The 22145-nt window shown below is 37.6% G+C and overlaps 1 protein-coding gene across 4 annotated transcripts in view; it reads right to left on the minus strand.

Moving 5' to 3' along the window:
- The window catches only part of MTF2 (metal response element binding transcription factor 2), an 86249-nt gene that overhangs the window by 23703 nt on the left and 40401 nt on the right, over positions 1–22145 (minus strand). For 2 of the 4 annotated variants that reach the window (XM_059082412.2, XM_067042545.1), the window contains exons 2-4: positions 4171–4369; positions 3968–4049; positions 104–199 (exon numbers count right to left, since the gene is read on the minus strand). In XM_059082412.2, the coding sequence (XP_058938395.1) occupies positions 104–199; positions 3968–4049; positions 4171–4369 (377 nt within the window). Of the gene's footprint in view, positions 1–103; positions 200–3963; positions 4050–4170; positions 4370–22145 lie in introns of all 4 variants that reach the window. The other 2 variants (XM_067042546.1, XM_067042553.1) reach the window with 2 other exon arrangements.

A 22145-nucleotide genomic window follows, 5' to 3' on the forward strand; every position in this document is an offset into this window, starting at 1 on the left:
CTTCAAATTAAAAATGTAAAGAATTTTTAATCATTAATCTTCAACAGGGGCATTAAGTATGTAAAAAAAGTTTTCCACAAGATTAAAAAAAATCAATGTTTACCTTGGCCACACTTATCACATATAACCATTTCATTGGGAGCTTCTGAATACTCTTCTTGACATATTGTACAGACCATTTCCCCACTTCCAGTGGCTCCTGAAATATTTAAAATACACATAAAGAATTGTTCCATATAACAAAACCACCTTTTTTTACTCAGTGAGTAGCCCATATTGGCAATGTCTGTTTCCTAGATCATAATGGTATTTTCTCAAGGCAAAGTACTATACACAAAATGCTCTCTCTCTGCTCCTTATCTGTGTTCTTCCTACCTTTAACTTAAGATGCCTCACTGTCTACATTCATAATTTAATCTGCTTTTTGGCAGAGGGCATAATTTAAACTGCTCTCAGGCAGGATCCCTTACCATTTACTTCCAATATTCCCACCCTCTTGGGAGGCGAGAGAAGGGGATGTTTTGTGAACACTAGAACTACTCTCCAGAACACACACCTACCCATGTACATTACTCACTCACCCTACACTGCCTAACATCATGAGACTAAAGAAAACGGGCAAGGAAGATCCGCTAATGACTCCCTACTCTCAAGATTCAGAACATTTCTTTTTACTTACTAATTTATAAAAAAGGCTGAGCACTAATTATTTGATCTCCAGCTTCTGAAATCTGGAACTATGGTGTCAAACAACGTACCTAAACAATATCCCACTGAAACAAAAGTGGGGGGTTCTAGTTATTAATTACATTTTTTTACCTGAATAGGTAAGTTATTTCTTCCTTAAACATTTTTATTCTAAAAACAATTTTATTCTGCAAAATTTAGAATATAATTTTATCACTTTAGCACATTTCCGATAATCTTTTCTCATGAATTTCAGTATACATAGTTAAAATACTAATACATACACTTTATTCACATACCAACAATAATAAAAATGTACAATTTTGTGCTATAAGCTAGCATTGTGTTAGACTCTTGATACATATTATTTTAATTCCACAATTTATTAGATACATATCCTATTTATAGAGAAGAATTGAGGCTCAGAAAGATAAAGTAACTAATCCAAGTACCCTCAGTCACAGAGTATCAAGGCTAGGATTCAAACCCAGATATACCAGAGTCCATATTCTCTCCACTGTGAGATGCTTCTTTTCATTAATACTATGTAATGTTTCTTCCATCAAAAGCATTCCTCACACTGTAGTTCTCAAACGTGTAACTTCTAAAAGCTGTATAATATTCTGTTCAGTGGAAAGAACCAAATTTACTTTATTATGACTCTATTCTTAGATATGCAGGTTACCAAATTTTTTGCTTGTTCGTTTTTTGCATTTTTCCTTTTTGTTTTGGCTCTTGTCCTCTCTCCTCTCCTCTCCCAGGCTTTGTTTGCTTGGCTGGATGTGGCTTCCCATAGTTTCTCAGTTTATGGCTCCAGTCAGGAGAGCGACCAGACTGAGACTAGAACCTCAGTCCAAATCTGCAACTTCTTGGAAAAGGACCAATAGCCCCAGATTTTGGTAGGTGCCTGATCTGACACCCACTATAACTGGACTGGTGTGGGAGAAGGCAGTTCCTCGTAAAAAAGGGTGCTGATCCAGCGAACAATATGTGTTCACCCTCAGGAAACAATCCTGAGGAAGCAGAGAATTGCCTTTACTTGTGAAATCCAACATGTCTTTTTTATCATCAAGTTTACAAAAACTTTCTGTGTAGCTTAATGGCCTTCTATAGTCTCCCTCACTCTAAACCCAAATGACTATAAAGCCATTTCATCTTAGATACGCCAAATCTGTTGTTGTTGTTAAAATAAAGCTACAGCAAATATTTTTCATCTAGATTTTTTACTTATGAATTATTTCTTTTGAATAAACTGCTACAAATGAGTCTACTGTATAGATGAAAGCATATAAAACATCTTTATGCATTTAATGCAACTATTAAATATCCAAAAATAGAAATTTACATTGCCACCAGCAGTGTATCGTTTTCACAGAAACCGTAACAGTATTAGGTATTAAGATTAAAAATCCTTTTAAAATTATTTAACGGTTTTAATATGCTATCTCCCTGTTGTAATGTACACTTCTTTGACTACTAATATGACTATACATTGTTCCTATTTATGAATATTTTTTAAAAGAATCTTATAGATGAGTGAAATTACTATAATTTATTAAGTTATTTTGATATATAACTACTATAAGCAGGATCCTTACAGGAAGAAAACTACTAAAACTACACTCCACACTGACATCTGCCATATTGCAATTTTCAGGTTCACTTATTCTATATCAATGCAAGTTACATACATGTGTGCTAACTTTCTGGGTGTTACAAAGAGTTAAATGGCCAAGGAGCTATCCTATCTCATTATAAGGATAGTAAAAGGAGCCAGAAAGGAAAAAACAACCACAGACCACTGAATTGATATACTGGTTATTAACACATGTAGGACAAGACCTCCTCACTTTCACAACCACTTTCTATCTATGTAAAACTGGTTTTCTTCTTCCTTTCTGGAAGGGAGGAAGGATGGGAGGGAGGGAAGAAGACAGAAAGACAGACCTATATTTAACCCACAGGAACCTCAGAAAGGTAGAAAAGTTGAAAGGGACACATCGTTAATACAACGGGAACAGAAGCAGTATAACATATTTCAGTTCCACCAGAGAGAACCATATTTACAAACTAAGCAAAAGGGATAATTCTGTATGCAGGGTAATAAGATCTGTTCAATATCACTACTGCTGGAGACCTCTTATCGGCCTCCTATTCTTTTCCTCACTGACCCCTCAATTTGAGATTCAAAACGTAACTTTAGACCTTTAAACTGATCAGTCCTAAAAACTGTAAAATGTTTCTTTCACTAGGAAAGACATTTTACTAGAGTAACAGCTATTGAGTTCTCCACCTAATCCCTGAGTATCATGTATAAAAATGGCAACTACAACATTCCAATTCCTTTACCAAAACTTTTTTTATTCTTTAAAAAAAAACTAAGAGTGAAATCAAGAAACTGAACACAACAGTAACCTACCATAAAGTCGCATTTGGGATTCAAATAAAAAACCCAATCGACAAATACTTTACAGAATTTGTCTCCTTTCTACAGGGGGACATACAAAAACACCTTAGTGTAGGCCCATTAACCCATTAAAAGGATACCAAAAGTGGGGCTTTAGTGTGCAGCTGAAGTACTCAGATTTTTACTATTCATAATTTTTCATAAATAAAGCACTTTCCATGAAAGAGATACCTAAAAAACTACCTTTATTTAGCAGATTCAAACAACATACAGCAATTATAGCTTGAAAAAATAAAGAGCATAACAAGAAACATATCTATAACCAAATCAGAGAATACCTGTATTCATTTTTACTTTTACCCAAATACAGCCTCATTTTCCCAACTAAACATAAAAAACCATAACTAAGCAGTAATTTTAAACTATTCGTATCAATGAATATTTCTAGCATTCTAAAGCTATTTAATAGTCCTAATTCCCCAAAACATCTGGCAAACAGTGTGTTCTCAATAAATATTAGCTCTTTATATTACTTTGTACTAATACAGGCAAGTAACAGCAAAGGTGAAGCCGTGTTACTCATATTAGTAACTAAAATTTTTCTTCAAAGTTCTTAGAAAGGTCCTAACAATAATTTATACATGTGCATCAGTGATGCGTCTGTCATCTAATCTATCTCTACCTTAACAGAGCAATTCTTGTTCTTCTTATGGTCTATAAAATAGATTATAACTCCTTGAAGACTCTGAAGAATACACTGATTTTTTTAGTTATCTTAATACACTGTACTAAACAGAAAACACTAGAAAATGACAAGCTGAAGAAAATAAAATTTTAGTGTAAATCATGTCCAAGGGAAATAGTAGCACCTGCCTGTTTGAATGTCCTTCCAGAGAACCCAGGATTTAGAACTGTCTTCAAATATGATGAAGCAGCTCTGTTTCAATATGTTTATCTGAAATACAGAGGAAAACTTATGGTGATTTCTTTTAAAATCAAAACCACGAAGTTAAATTTCAATTCAATATTATTAAAAGTTTACTGCAGAAACAGCAAAAGATATTAAGGTAACTTGCCTTTTTGATAGTTCCAAGATAAAACAAGCCATCTGACCATCTAGCTAGGACATCCTGACCCTCTTCAAATTTACATGCTGGCTTTTTGACTTTATGTCCATCCTGTAAAGACAGCTTGGTCAAGGATGTTGGGGTCTTTTGGTTTCGACGTAAAGGAGACCGCTTGTGGACCAGTGAATTACCTGCCCCTGTAGAGTCTCTGTTTAGAAAATAAATAACCATATATAAGACTGACTGAAAGGGAGGGGATATCTGTATGTGTATGGCTGATTCACTCTATTGTGCTGTGGAGGCTAACACAACATTGTAAAGCAACCATACTCCAATAAAAATTAATAAAATGAAACAAAACAGGACTGATTTACTTATAGAGATTATTTTATAACAATCATATATTTCATGTATTAATCAAATTTTTTTTACTTATTGAAAACCTTACATTTAGGGAAAATATTAACAAGTAACTCAAATCGTAAAAACTCTCCAGAAACAAGTTTAAAACAAAATGACAGTAGTTGTCAATATTCATCCAATGAGGCCAGGATTCAGCAACCACTCCAAGGTAACATATTCAGGGCAGCTCTCATCAAAATGACAGCTGTTAGTTGAAGTGGGGAGACCATGGTCATGATCAAAGGATGCCATAAATCTCATATCTAGGTTTAGATAAACTAAAAGAAGCTGCATGGTATAATTTCATAAGCACTTGATAAAGAATAAAAATGATTAGGCCAACAGATACACGCTACTATATGTAAAAACAGCAAGGACCTACTGTATAGCACAGGAAACAATATTCAATATCTTGTAATAACCTATAATGGGAAAGAATCGGAAAAAAACAAAAAAAAAAGAATCGGAAAAAGAATACATATATAGGGACTTCCCTGGCAGTCCAGGGTTAAGACTCCACGCTCCCAATGCAGGGGTCACTGGTCAATCCCTGGTCAGGGAACTAAGACCCCGCATGCCATGTGAACAAAAAAAGAATACATACATATACACATATATACATATATGTATAACTGAATCGCTTTGCTGTACACATGAAACACTGTAAATCAACTGTACTTCAACTTAAAAAAAGATTATGCCACATGTAGTTAAAACACACTAACCAGTGACTCTGGGTAGTTGGGTATATTCAACCCATTGGAAGGGCAGTCATGACCTACCTACAGGGAATCATTACTGAATTAAGCCTTGTTTATTGACAGGAATGTGTCACAGTCCCTCAAATATGCAGACCGGAAGTTTAAAAAAAAAAAAAAAAAAAAAACTAAGAGCCACCAATTTCACAAATCATACTCAACTGAGAAGCCAATTATAAGATCACTTACATTTTTTAAGCATAAGACCCCAAAATTACATACTCCAAAATTACATTGTAACTTATGTATCAGTTATTGTATAAACAGCATAGTGTACCACCAACAGCTTTCTTAAAGAAAACAAAGCCGTATTTGTTTGGCTTCACTTTCCCAATTTAGATTCTTTTTGTTAACTAAACATACAACAGTACGTAAAACTAGATAGATGGTAATTCAAAAACAGTATAAAAGTTAAGTAAAAACAAAACAAGTAAGGAAGAAAAAAAAAAGTTTCCAACTGGGAATACCTATTTTCAGTACCTATAAGGATAAACAAATTCTGGGAAATTCTGTCATAAACTACAACATGAACAAACCTTAAAGACATTATGCTAAAGCAAAATCAGCCAGACAAAATGGACAAATACTGTATAATTCCACTTACATAAGGGTATAAGAGCAGTCATGATAGAGACAGAATAGAATGGGGATTGCCAGTGGCTTGGAGGAGGGAGGAGAAACTCTACACACTTCTAAAGTGCATAGAGTTTCAGTTTGAAAGATACACTACATTTTAAAAATATACAAAGGAATATGGGCTTCCCTGGTGGCGCAGTAATTGAGAATCCACCTTCCAATGCCCAAGACATGGGTTAAAGCCCTGTTCGGGGAAGATCCCAAATGCCACAAAGCAGCTAAGCTTGTGCACCGCAGCTGCTGGGCCTGTGCTCTGGAGCCCCAAAACCACAACTACTAAAACCCGCGCACCTAGAGCCCATTCTCTGCAACAAGAGAAGCCACCACAATGAGAAGCCCGCACACTGCAACGAAGAGTGGCCCCCGCTCACCACAACTAGAGAGAGCCCAGGCACAGTGGCAAAGACCCAATGCAGCCAAAAATAAATAAATAAAATAAATAAATTTATTTAAAAACTTAAAATTAAAAATATATATATCCCAAGGAATAATGACTGATAGCATCCCATATTTGCTAAAAAAAACATTAATCTTTATAACCAAGAAGTTAAACAAACTCCAAGTAGGATAAATACAAAGAGATACACATCCAGACAAACCACAGTAAAAATGCTGAAAGACAGAGAAAATCTTGAAAGCAGCCAAGAAAAATAATTCATCACATGCAAGGAAACCCCAGTAAGGTTAACTTCTCATCAGAAACAATGAAGGCCAGAAGGCAGTGAAATGACATATTCAAAGTACTGAAAGGAAAAAAAACTGTCAATCAAGAATCTTATATCCAGCAAAACTGTCTTTCAAAAATGAAGGTGAAATAAAGATACTCGCAGATAAACAAAACCTGAGAGAAATTGTTGCTAGCAGAGCTACCTTACAAGAAATAAAGCAGGTTCTTACGGTTGAAATTAAGTAAACCAAGGTAGAAACTCAAATACACACACACACACACACACACACTAAAAAAACAAAGAACACTAGGAAAATATGGTAATTATAAAAGACAGTATAAATGCATATTTCCTCTAAAGGAAACATATGGAAAAATATGTACATAACTGTACTGTTAGGCCTATAACATAGAGGAATGTAATATATTTGACAATAAGAGCACAAAGGTGTTGGTGGGAACAAAATTGTATTTAAGTAATGACACCAGATGGCAGCTCCAACCCATAGGAACAAATCTAGAAAACCAAAAATGTTAAGTAAAGTAAGTATAAGTGAAATGAGTGTGTCAAGAAAGTATCCACCATATACCAAAGCAGTCACTGTTTCAAGTAAAAAATGGTGTTCCATGGAAAAGCTACTAGCTCAGCCAGCAACTCAAACAACGGCATTAATACTTTATATATATATATATACTTCCTATTCTGTCACACATAACATTAAAAACCTAAACTCAAGATTTAGTGAAAATAATTTCTACTGCTTCATCTAGAATGTTCTTGAATGAAATAGGGTTTTCTGCATGTGTGTGCACATGTGTGTTTTGTTTGTTTTACTGTGAGTGCTCAAAAGTAAACAATGCTAGCACAGTTTGATGCCTTGTTTCATGCTAAGGCATACAGCAGTCTGACCAAACACTGTTTTTATGCCATTGTACAAATGTCAATATGGTGGGAAAGCAAACAACATCTTAGTATTATCATGAAAATAGTTTAGACCTTGCAGACCACCTGAAAAGAGCCCTGGATCACATTTTAAGAGCCATGCTCTAAATAAAGGAATAAATATTGTCATACATTATTGTCAGAGTCAGCTGTAAGGAAAAGTCACTTCAATACTATAATTAGAAGGTTAAAAAGACTTAAAAGCCTGACAAGATGAATCCTAGGTAAGTAAAAATGGAGAATGAGTCACTACAATAAATTTTATCAGCAGGAATGCTCAATGCCAGGCTGAGAACTTTCTCCAGACAGTAAAAAATACCTTCAAATCACAGTATGAAAATGACCCTATGAGCAAGCAACTTTCTAGAAAGCTACAAATCCAGTGGTCACAGCAGGACTTTGCTTCCCTTAAGTTAAAAAAAACTAACTTAATGCCTGAGCAACCTAATTAATTATGGGTGAGAAATGACCTCAACAGAATGCCAGGGTGACTATAATGACCCAGAGCCTTCCAATTCTAGAGTGGAAGATGTACAAAAATCAAAACTGCAAACATTCCCAGATAGTTTCATATGCTCTGCTATTGCTTCATCAAATTCCCTCCCTTTTTCACCTTTAATGGCAAGGTCTGTCCCCATCTTACTCTCCATTATATTACTCCCACTACACAGTATGTCCTTAGATCCTAAGAAATGAACCATTAAAAAAATTTTTTCCATCTCCTAGTGCTTCCACCTTGCTTCTGCTAATATTTCTGGTGTATCTTGTATCAAGGGTACCTAATCTAATAACAGTTGCCCTTGATTCCTTATGCCCCCCTCCCACTACCACCTCCTTATTGTTTCCCTTCCATTCACAGCCAAACCTCTGGGGAAAAGTTACTTGAGTGATTACTATGTGCTCAACCACACATTAAGCTTTCTTCATATTTATTCTTTCACAGATCATTTGTTAAGCCCCCATTATGAGCCATTTACTGTGCCAGCAGAACAGAGATAATACTCAGAACAATGTTATGGAGACATTTTTACAGATAACCATTTCACAGATGCCTTTTTACATATGAAAAAACCGTGACTCTAAGAAGACAGATTAAATAACTTGACCAAGGTTATAGAATTACAGACCAGAGCCAGCATTCAATAAATCTTTCTACTGGCACCTTCCCAGTAGCATTCAACTATTCTTAAAAACTTGCAAGGATCGAGGCAGGAAAAGAGAACTAAAATTCTCTTGATTCCTTCTGCCCCTCCCAGCACTTCCTATTATTTCTTCCCTCCCGTTCACAGCCAAACCTTTGGGAGAAAGTTATACACATTTAACTGTCTCTGCTCTTACAGTCATTCCCATTAGTCTGAAACCCACTGCAACACACACCACCACTCTCCCACCCAAACATTCCACCAAAACCAGGGAATGTGTGTGTTACTCTTATTTACAGTTGTATCCTCAATGCTCTATATAGTGCAGGATACATAAGTCAGAAAGGTTATATGGAATTTATAAAGTTCAAATTCAATTCAAAAACATCTATATTTAAAGTAACATTTTTTCTAAAAATGAATCTATGCACAAATAATCTCAGTTTGCTCTGAGTAAACAAGGGACTCTAATTCACATTCTAAGGCAAATAAATACACACCAATCTTTTATCCATATAAACATGGAGAACATAAATCATGTATTATATAAAACTGCTTTAATAAACAGGTATTCTGTAAAATTATTACCCTCTTTTAAAATTCCTCTGCCCCTAAATTAGACATTATGGTAATAATAAAGCTATTTCATGTGTGGATTGTAAAAAAAAAAAAAAAAAAAAAGAAAATTCCTCTGCCCAAAGAAATTTTAGAGAAAACAAAGTTAAGAAAGGGTAAATGACCCAATGACCCATAATACCACAACTCAAACATAACTAGGATAAACAATGTACATCTTCCCCTCTAAGGAACTTCCCCCCATTTTTTAATATTTCTTGGAGTATAATTGCTTTACAATGGTATGTTAGTTTCTGCTGTATAACAAAGTGAATCAGCTACACCTATACATATATCCCTGTATCTTCTCCCTTTTGCATCTCCTCCCACCCCCCCATCTCACCCCTCTCCAGGTGGTCACAAAGCACTGAGTTGATCTCCCTGTGCTATCCCCGTATTACTCTCACTGATTACTTCCCTCCTCTCTAGAATGTATCCTTTACTAGAAATTAAATTGATTTTAAAATTTTAGAATTTATTATTTCCTTTCTGATTACAAAGATAAACATGCAGCTGTTTAAACAACAGAGAAATCAAAACTGAAAATTCCCCATGCTACTTCCTGAAAAGAAGTAATGATGAAAAGAAAACTGTTCGTCTCCTGATTTTTCTTACATATATAATCCATATGTAGGTATAATTTACAAGTTTTAAAAGAAGTGGATTATTACATGTACTGCTCTACAAGTTTTCTCACATAACAATGTATCTTAGCCTATGTAATGTCCATCTGTATAATAAAAGTATGTAAGATAATCTTTCCATCAGCTGTTAAGCTACTTTCCAACTATTACCCAACTGAGGAACACTGAGGCTTTAAACACTAGAGTGTTTTACTATTACAGGCAATAATACAAAGTTCATCCTTTTACATTTTATTTTTAAAGTATTCCAAATACTATATAAGATAAATCCATAAAGAATAATTACTATATCAAAGAATATGCATTTGCCCTTTTATTGTAGAAAATTATAAATATATACAAAAGTAGACAAGTATAATGAACCATCAGATATTCACCATCCAGTTTCAATTATCATCTCATGACGAGTACTGTTTCATTTAAACACCCCGTTTCCTCCAAACCCATATTATGTATATATTTAATGTGATACATATTGTCAAATGAATCTCAAAAGTGGTACCAATAACACTCTGACACTGGACTTCCCTGGTGGCGCAGTGGTTAAGAATCCACCTGCCAATGCAAGGGACACAGATTTGAGCCCTGGTCAGGGAATATCCCACATGCTGTGGAGCAACTAAGCCCGGGCACCACCACTACTGAGCCTGAGCTCTAGAGCCCACATGCCACAACTACTGAAACCCACACACCTAGAGCCCGTGCTCCACAACAAGAAAGGCCACAGCGAGAAGCCTGTGCACCACAATGAGAGTAGCCCTACTCACTGGAACTAGAAAAAGCCCGGGCACAGCAACAAAGACCCAACACAGCCAAAGATAAAATATTAATTAATTAATTAATTTTTAAAAACCAACACTCTGGCACTATCAGAGTAGTACTTGATGGCCCACACCTTCACCAAAATGGAGTGAGCATTAGCCTTTCGCTATGCGACAACACACACAAGCACAAATTTCCATCTACATTTCTATTACTGAGAAGCTTTTTTTTCTCATAAATTTTTTAACAATTTGTATGTCTTCTGGGAACTGCAGTTGATGTTCTTTGCCTGTTTTTAAAACTGAAATGTTAATCCTTTCCATAATGATTTTCAAGAGCATCTTATATACTTTGAACTTCATTATTATACAAGTTGGAAATATTTTTCCCAGTTCATATACTGTAAAATTTCCTTCATAAATAGACTTTTTGATTGGGAGAATGGTGCTTCTGGGTGCTCAGTTGACTCTGGTCTATGGCTACAAAGCTGTATCTCTCATCTTGCATCAAGGCTACGCTGCCTCTCATGTTTAAGTCAAACCTGAGAAATTCACACAGAAAACCAAAACGAATAAAGGAGTTGGCCCACCTGCCCTTTCCTTAAGCTCTGTACTCCCTACCTTTGCTGTTGGGTTACAAATGCTCTTCTCAACACCCATTAAACCTCCAATCCGTACCTTTTCTTTTACAGGATGTTAAGAGTGTCTAGAATACTCCTGCTTCTCCCAAATGGAGTTGATGCAAGCTACATTTCACAGTATTGGGCAGATAATCTTTAGCATATAAATTCAATGCAATTCCAATGAAAACCCCAGCAGAATTTTTTGAGGTCAAACACTTCAGAAAATTAATATGAAAAACTAAAAGTCCTAGAATAATGAAGTCAACTTTTAAAAGGAAGAACAAAGAGGTGAAGACTTGCCCTACCAGATACTGTGACACATTCCAGAGAAAACTATTCTGTACTGGTAAGAAACAATCAATAACACCAGTTGAACAAAACAGGTATTTCCAAAACAGATCTATTTATGGGAAATTGTTAATGATAAAAATGATACTACAGGGCTTCCCTGGTGGCGCAGTGGTTGAGGGTCCGCCTGCCGATGCAGGAGACACGGGTTCGTGCCCTGGTCTGGGAGGATCACACGTGCCGCGGAGCGGCTGGGCCCGTGAGCCATGGCCGCTGGGCCTGCGCGTCCGGGGCCTGTGCTCCACAACGGGAGAGGCCACGGCAGTGAGAGGCCCGCATACCGCAAAAAAAAAAAAAAAAAAAAAAAAAATGATACTACAAGTCTGTACAGACAGGATGTATTATTCACTAAACAGTATTGGAGAAAATGGCTCACTTAAAGGGAGAAACAGTTGTATCCCTAGTTCACAATACACAAAAAGGTGAACTCCAAATGGACCAAAGACATAAAGGTAAAATGTAAAACTTGAAATCTAACTGGAAAATGTAGAATATTGTCTTGATCTTGGAAGTGGAGCATACATTCAAAGACATGGAAAGATTCTGCAAAAGTGTTGATAAAAACAGAAACAGGGGGCTTCCCTGGTGGCACAGTGATTGAGAGTCCACCTGCCGATGCAGGGGACACAAGTTCATGCCCCAGTCCGGAAGGATCCCAAATGCCGCAGAGCGGCTGGGCCTGTGAGCCATGGCCACTGAGCCTGCGCATCCGGAGCCTGTGCTCCACAACGGGAGAGGCCACAACAGTGAGAGGCCCACCTACCGCAAAAAACAAAACAAACAAACAAACAAAACAGAAACAGAACAAAATATATAGCACAATTATCATTTATGCAAACTGAAAAAATGCATACATAACACCACCAAATATTCAACACTCACCACTACTATTATTTGCTTTTGAAATTTGACGACACATACACAAAGACTGCTATTATTATTAGAGTAGCATTTTCTCTTTCATCACTACTACTGATATCCATCTTGAAGGAGACTGCCTGGACAAAGAAGTTTCTTCCCCTGAAATCAAGTGGAGACCAAGGGTTCAAGCCACTCCCTCCTTCTTGGTTTACTACTCATACAGTAAATAAGCCCCTGACTCAAGAACTTGAGAACTGGATGTATAATTCAAATAGTGTGCCTTTTTTTCTCCCCCAGCCATTCCCCAACTTATTCCCCCAGCTAACTAGAAAACTTTCTGATTGTTACTTGTGAGACCATGGACAGTTTATTTCATCTGTCTGAGATGATCTGTGAAGACTACTACAAGGATAATATTAAAATACATGAGGGGGCCAGACAGCCCGGGCGCTGAGGGAGCAGAGACTGCCTTGTTCCCGGGCACCACATCTCTTGTCCAAGAGGGTCCCAGGGGCACCAGGCAGGAGCAAACCAGGAGCCACTGGGTGCCACCAGTGCATCCTTGCAGCCATGAGCAGCCAGCAGGATAAATCGCCCAGCAAAGAAACATCCAAGACACCAGTGAGATTTTTACCACAGTTCTCTAGGGGTCTTGGTGCTCCAGCCGGGTGTCAGGCCTGAACCTCTGAGGTGGGAGAGCCGAGTTCAGGACACTGAACCACCAGAGATCTCCTGGTCCCAAGTAATATCAATCAGCGAGAGCTCTCCCAGAGATCTCTGTCTCAACGCTAAGACCCAGCTCCACTCAATGATCAACAAGCACCAGTGCTGGACACCCCATGCCAAACAACTAGCAAGACAGGAACATTACCCCATTCATTAGCAGAGAGGCTGCCTAAAATCATACTAAGTTCACAGACACCCCAAAACACACCACTGGAAGCAGTCCTGCCCACCAGAAAGGCAAGATCCAGCCTCATCCACCAGAACACAGGCACTAGTCCCCTCAACCAGGAAAACTACTCAACCCACTGAACCAACCTTAGCCACTGGGGACAGACACCAGAAACAATGGGAACTACGAACCTGCAGCCTGCGAAAAGGAGACCCCAAACACAGTAAGATAAGCAGAATGAAAAGACAGAAAAACACACAGCAGATGAAGGAGCAAGGGAAAAACCCACCAGACCTAACAAATGAAGAGGAAATACACAGTCTACCTGAAAAAGAATTCAGAATAATGATAGTAAAGATGATCCAAGATCTTGGAAATAGAGTAGAGAAAATACAAGAAACATTTAACAAGGACCTAGACGAACTAAAGAGGAAGCAAGCAACGATGAACAACACAATACATGAAATTAAAAATACTCTAGATGGGATCAATAGCAGAATAACTGAGTCAGAAGAACAGATAAGTGACCTGGAAGATAAAATAGTGGAAATAACTACTGAAGAATAGAATAAAGAAAAAAGAATGAAAAGAACTGAGGACAGTCTCAGAGACCTCTGGGACAACATTAAACGCACCAACATTCGAATTATACGGATCCCGGAAGAAGAAGAGAAAAAGAAAAGGACTGAGAAAATATTTGAAGAGATTATAGCTGGAAAATTCCCTATTATGGGAAAGGAAATAGTTAATCAAGTCCAGGAAACACAGAGAGTCCCATACAGGATAAATCCAAGGAGAAACACGCCAAGACACATATTAATCGAACTATCAAAAATTAAATACAAAGAAAACATATTAAAAGCTGCAGGGAAAAACAACAAATAACACACAAGGGACTCTCCATAAGGTTAACAGCTGATCTTTCAGCAGAAACTCTGCAAGCCAGAAGGGAGTGGCAGGACATATTTAAAGTGATGAAGGAGAAAAACCTACAACCAAGATTACTCTACCCAGCAAGGATCTCACCCAGATTCAACGGAGAAATTAAAAACTTTACAGACAAGCAAAAGCTAAGATAATTCAGCACCACAAAAACATCTTTAAAACAAACGCTAAAGGAACTTCTCTAAGCAGGAAACACAAGAGAAGGAAAAGACCTACAATAACAAACCCAAAACAATTAAGAAAATGGTCATAGGAACACACATCTCAATTACCTTAAATGTAAAAGGATTAAATGTTCCAACTAAAAGACACAGACTGGCTGAATAGATACAAAAACAAGCCCCATATCTATGCTGTCTACAAGAGACCAACTTCAGATCTAGAAACACGTATAGACTGAAAGTGAGGGGATGGAAAAAAATATTCCATGAAAATGGCAATCAAAAGAAAGCTGGAGGGCTTCCCTGGTGGCGCAGTGATTGAGAATCCACCTGCGGATGTAGGGGACACGGGTTCGGGCCCCGGTCCGGGAAGATCCTACATGCCGCGTAGCGGCTGGGCCCGTGAGCCATGGCCACTGGGCCTGTGCGTCCGGAGCCTGTGCTCTGCAATGGGAGAGGCCACAACAGTGAGAGGCCTGCATACCACAAAAAAAAAAAAAAAGAAAGAAAGAAAGCTGGCGTAGCAATTCTCATATCAGACAAAATAGACTTTAAAATAAAGACTATTAAAAGAGACAAAGAAAGACACTACATAATGATCAAGGGATCGATCCATGAAGAAGATATAACAATTGTAAATATTTATGCACCCAACATAGGAGCACCTCAATACATAAGGCAAATGTTAACAGCCATAAAAGGGGAAATCAACAGTAACACAATCATAGTAGGGGACTTTAACACCCCACTTTCACCAATGGACAGATCATCCAAAATGAAAATAAAGAAAGAAACACAAGCTTTACATGATACATTAAACAAGGTGGACTTAACTGATATTTATAGGACATTCCATCCAAAACAACAGAATACACTTTCTTCTCAAGTGCTCATGGAACACTCTCCAGGATAGATCATATCTTGGGTCACAAATCAAGCCTTGGTAAATTTAAGAAAACTGAAATGGTATCAAGTGTCTTTTCCAACCACAGCACTGAGACTAGATATCAACTACAGGAAAAAATCTGTAAAAAATACAAATACATGGAGGCTAAACACTACACTACTTAATAACCAAGAGATAACTGAAGAAATCGAAGAGGAAATCAGAGAATACCTAGAAACAAATAACAATGAAAACATGACGACTCAAAACCTATGGGATGCAGCAAAAGAAATTCTAAGAGGGAAGTGCATAGCAATACATTCCTACCTCAAGACACAAGAAACATCTCAAACAACCTAACTTTACACCTAAAGCAATTAGAGAAAGAAGAATAAAAAAAACCCCAAAGTTACCAGAAGGAAACAAATCATAAAGATCAGATCAGAAATAAATGAAAAATAAATGAAGGAAACAATAGCAAAGATCAATGAAACTAGAAGCTGGTTCTTTGAGAAGATAAAATTGATAAAGCATTAACCAAACTATAAAGAAAAAAAGGGAGAAGACTCAAATCAATAGAATTAGAAATGAAAAAGGAGAAGTAACAACTGACACTCAGAAATACAAAGGATCATGAGAGATTACTACAAGCAACTATATGCCAAAAAAAAAAAAAAAGACAACCTGAAAGAAGTGGACATGTTATTAGAAAAGAACAACCTTCTGAGACTGAACGAGAAGAAATAGAAAATATAAACAGACCAATCACAAGCACTGAAGTTGAAACTGTGATTAAAAATCTTCCATCAGGGGCTTCCCTGGTGGCACAGTGGTTGAGAATCTGCCTGCTGATGCAGGGGACACGGGTTTGTGCCCCAGTCCGGGAAGATCCCACATGCCGCGGAGCGGCTGGACATGTGAGCCATGGCCGCTGAGCCTGCGCGTCCGCAGCCTGTGCTCCACAACGGGAGAGGCCACAACAGAGAGAGGCCCATGTAGCACACACACACAAAAAAATCTTCCATCAAACAAAAGCCCAGGACCAGATGGCTTCACAGGCGAATTCTATCAAACATTTAGAGAAGCGCTAACACCTATCTTTCTTAAACTCCTCCAAAATATAGTAGAGGGAGGAACACTCCCAAACTCATTCTATGAGGGCACCATCACCCTGATACCAAAACCAGACAAAGATGTCACAAAGCAAGAAAACTACAGGCCAATATCACTGATGAACACAGATGCAAAAATCCTCCACAAAATACTAGCAAACAGAATCCAGCAGCATATTAAAAGTTATCATACACCATGATCAACTGGGGTTTATCCCAGGAATGCAAGCATTCTCCAATATATGCAAATCAATCAATGTGATACACCAATATTTACAAATTGAAGGATAAAAACCATATGATCGTCTCAATAGATGCAGAAAAAGCTTTTGACAAAATTCAACACCAATTTATGATAAAAACCCTCCAGAAAGTAGGCATAGGGGGAACTTTCCTCAGCATAATAAAGGTCATATATATGACAAACCCACAGCCAACATCGTTCTCAATGGTGAAAAACTGAAACCATTTACACTAAGATCAGGAAGAAGACAAGGTTGCCCACTCTCACCACACTTATTCAACATAGTTTTGGAAGTTTTAGCCACAGCAATCAGAAAAGAAAAAGAAATAAAAGGAATCCAAATTTGAAAAGAAGAAGTAAAACTGTCACTGTTTGCAGATGACATAATACTATACAGAGAATCCTAAAGATACTACCAGAAAACTAGAGCTAATCATTGAATTTGGTAAAGTAGCAGGATACAAAATTAATGCACAGAAATCTCTTGCATTCCTATACACTAATGATGAAAAATCTGAAAGAGAAATTAAGGAAACACTCCCATTTACCATTGCAACAAAAAGAATAAAACACCTAGGAATAAACCTACCTAAGGAGACAAAAGACCTGTATGCAGAAAACTATAATACACTGATAAAAAAAAAATTAAAGATGATACAAACAGATGGAGAGATATACCATGTTCTTGGATTGGAAGAATCAACATTGTGAAATGACTGTACTACCCAAAGCAACCTACAGATACAATGCAATCCCTATCAAACAATCAATGGTATTTTTCACAGAACTAGAACAAAAAACTTCATAATTTGTATGGAAATACAAAATACCCTGAACAGCCAGAGCAATCTTGAGAGAGAAAAACAGAGCTGGAGGAATCAGGCTGCCAGACTTCAGACTACACTACAAAGTTACAGTAATCAAGACACTATGGTACTGGCACAAAAGCAGAAATATAGACCAATGGAACAGGATAGAAAACGCAGAGATAAACCCATGCACATATGGTCACCTTATCTTTGATAAAGGAGGCAAGGATATACAATAGAGCAAAGACATCCTCTTCAATAAGTGATGCTGGGAAAACTGGACAGCTACACGTAAAAGGATGAAATTAGAACACTCCCTAACACCATACACAAAAATAAAATCAAAATGGATTAAAGACCTAAATGTAAGGCCAGACACTATCAAACTCTTAGAGGAAAACCTAGGTAGAACACTCTATGACATAAATCACAAGACCCTTGTTGACCCACCTCCTAGAGAAATGGAAATAAAAACAAAAATAAACAAATGGGACCTAATGAAACTTAAAAGTTTTTACACAGCAAAGGATACCATAAACAAGACCAAAAGACAACCCTCAGAATGGGAGAAAATATTTGCAAATGAAGCAACCGACAAAGGATTAATATCCAAAATTTATAAGCAACTCAGGCAGCTCAATAACAAAAAAACAAACAACCCAATCCAAAAATGGGCAGAAGAACTAAACAGACATTTCTCCAAAGAAGATATACAGATTGCCAACAAACACATGAAAGAATGCTCAACATCATTAATCATTAGAGAAATGCAAATCAAAACTACAATGAGATATCATCTCACACCGGCCAGACTGGCCATCATCAAAAACTCTAGATACAATAAATGCTGGAAAGGGTGTGGAGAAAAGGGAACACTTTTGCACTGTTGGTGGGAATGTAAAATGATACAGCCACTATGGAGAACAGTATGGAGGTTCCTTAAAAAACTACAAATAGAACTACCATATGACCCAGCAATCCCACTACTAGGCATATACCCTGAGAAAACCATAATTTAAAAAGAGTCATGTACCAAAATGTTTATTCCAGCTCTATTTACGATAGCCAGAACATGGAAGCAACCTAAGTGTCCATCAACAGATGAATGGATAAGGAAGATGTGGCACATATACACAATGGAATATTACTCAGCCATAAAAAGAAATGAAACTGAGTTATTTGTAATGAGGTGGATAGACCTGGAGTCTGTCATACAGAGTGAAGTAAGTCAGAAGGAGAAAAACAAATACCGTATGCTAACACATATATATGGAATCTAAAAAAAAAAAATGTCATGAAGAGATTAGTGGTAGGATGGGAATAAAACACAGACCTACTAGAGCATGGACTTGAGGATATGGGGAGGGGGAAGGGTAAGCTGTGACGATGTGAGAGAGTGGCAGGGACATATACACACTACCAAATGTAAATTAGATAGCTAGTGGGAAGCTGCAGCATAGCACAGGGAGTTCACCTCTGTGCTTTCTGACCACCTAGTGGGGTGGGATAGGGAGGTGGGAGGGAGGGTGACACAAGAGGGAAGAGGTATGGGAACATATGTATATGTATAACTGATTCACTTTGTTGTAAAGGAGAAACTAACACACTATTGTAAAACAGTTATACTCAAATAAAGATGTTAAAAAAAAAAAAAAGATGAAAAGACAACCCTCATAATGGGAGAAAATAGTTGCAAATGAAGCAACTGACAAAGGATTAATCTCCAAAATATACAAGCAGATCATGCAACTCAATATCCAAATAACAAACAACCCAATCCAAAAACGGGCAGAAGGCCTAAATGGACATTTCTCCAAAGAAGATATACAGATTGCCAACCAACACATGAAAGGACGCTCAACATCACGAATTATTAGAGAAATGCAAATCAAAACTACAATGAGGTATCACCCCACACCAGTCAGAATGGCCATCATCAAAAAATCTACAAACAGTAAATGCTGGAGAGGGTGTGGAGAAAAGGGAACCCTCTTGTACTGTTGGTGCGAATGTAAATTGATACAGCCAATATGGAGACCAGTATGAAGGTTCCTTAAAAAACTAATAATAGAACTACCATATGACCCAGCAATCCCCCTACTGAGCATATACCCTGAGAAAACCATAATTCAAAAAGAGTCACGTGCCACAATGTTCACTGCAGCACTATTTACAACAGCCAGGACATGGATGCAACCTAAGTGTCCATGGACAGATGAATGGAGAAAGAAGATGTGGCGCATATATACAATGGAATATTACTCAGCCATAAAAAGCAATGAAATTGAGTTATTTGTATTGAGGTGGATGGACCTAGAGTCTGTCATACAGATTGAAGAAATCAGAAAGAGAAAAACAAATACCGAATGGTAACACATATATATGGATCTAAAAAAAAAAAAGTTCTGAAGAACCTAGGGGCAGGACAGGAATAAAGACGCAGACATAGAGAATGGACTTGAGGACATGGGGAAGGGGAAGGGTAAGCTGAGACAAAGTGAGAGAGTGGCACTGACACATATATACTACCCACGCCCACTGCATTGCAAGCATGGAGTCTCAACCACTGGCCCACCAGGGGCATCCCAGAATACAGCCTTATTATAAACAACTAACTCATACACTTTCGTCTCCTAAGCTGCTAGTAACTGAAAATTGGTATCTCAGAACAAATATACTTTTAAATTAACCAAATCATTTAAGCAACCAAAACAGGCCATTCCCCAAAAACCTTTGTGAAGAAAAGGCCAAATGAAAGTTAAGGAAAACATAATGATTTTATTTAAACTGTACAGCTGTGGACGTTCAACAAATATTTACTGAATACCTGCTATGGGCCAGGTACTATGCTAGGTGGTAAAAGAAACAAATATGAAAGAATATGTGACATAAAACCAAGGATCCAATAAAAAAAAAAAAAACCAAGGAACCACAGCCTAAATGGGGAAACAAAAGGGCACACAAAAACTATGTAATGTAATTCCTATAATGAATACACTCCAAAAAAATTTCTAATCTATCCAGAAGCAAGAAAAACGGTCAGTCAACCTGAAAGATGAGTAGTAGTTTCCCAGATGAACTTTACAGAGGGCTTTGTAAGCCTAGGGAACATATGCAAAGGCACAAAGTCCCAAGACAACACACACTTTTCTAGGAACAAAACTTCAGAATAGTTACAGCTCAAATTATAACAGAGAGAAAGTGGCAAAAATAACACTGGCCAAATGAAAAAGACACAAGCTTGGGTCTTTAAAAAAGACCCAGGCTAAATTAAATATCTTGCCTCTCTACTTCACTGCTATATATCCCCTGTACCTAGCACATAAATAGGTTCTCAATACTGGCTGAATAATTGAACATACAAATAAATGAATGCTATTAAAGGAGAGAAAAGATGGGAACCATAATAAATCTGTGATAATCTATGAACAAGAAAGAATAACATGAATTAGGGCCATGAAGAAATTGGAGGGAAAAAAAAGCCCTGTGCATTAGGGCTCTACTTAGTTTATATACTTTAGGCTTTCCAAGGTTCTTATTTTAATAATCATAGCATGACTCACATTAAGAAATAATTTTAAAAGTGGACGGGACAGGTACTAAGAATTATTTTGATGTGGTATTAAAAGCAAAGGAGAGGGCCTCCCTGGTGGTGCAGTGGTTGAGAGTCCGCCTGCCAATGCAGGGGACACGGGTTCGTGCCCCGGTCCAGGAAGATTCCACATGCCACAGAGCGGCTGGGCCCGTGAGCCATGGCTGCTGAACCTGCGCCCTGCGCGTCCGGAGCCTCTGCTCCGCTACGGGAGAGGCCACAACAGTGAAAAGCCCGCGTACTGAAAAAAAAAAAAAAAAAAAAAGAAAAGGAGAAATTTAGAATAACTCCCAGGTTTTCAACTTGGGGAACTGGGAGGACAGTATGAGGGAAATTCGGAGGAAAACAGTAGCAACATTAAATTATCTACATTTCATCAAAGAAGGAATGTCTATTAGACAAAATATTTATAAACACTGACCATATACTGAAACACAAAACAAGCCTCAATAAATTTCAAGCTATAAAACCATATGGGGACTTCCCTGGTGGCACCCTGGTTAAGAATCCACCCACCAATACAGGGGACACGGGTTCGAGCCCTACTCCAGGAAGATCCCACATGTCGCGGAGCAACTAAGCCCATGTGCCATAACTATTGAGCCTGCGCTCTAGAGCCCATGTGCCACAACTACTGAAGCCCGCACAACTAGAGTCTGTGCTCCACAACAAGAGAAGCCACTGCAATGAGAAACCCGCACACCACAACGAAGAGTAGCCCCCGCATGCCGCAACTAGAGCCCGCACACAGCAACAAAGACCCAACGCAGCTAAAAATATAAACAAAAAAATTAAATCTTTAAAAAAAAGAAAAATCATATGGCCTATGTTCTCTGACTGCAACGGTGTAAAGCTAAAAAGCAATAAAAAATATAAATTAAAAGTTTAAATATCTAGACGTATACTTCTAAAATAACCCACGGGCCAAAGAAGCAATCAT

This window comes from Kogia breviceps, chromosome 1, assembly GCF_026419965.1.
Source record: "Kogia breviceps isolate mKogBre1 chromosome 1, mKogBre1 haplotype 1, whole genome shotgun sequence".
NCBI lineage: Eukaryota > Metazoa > Chordata > Mammalia > Artiodactyla > Physeteridae > Kogia > Kogia breviceps.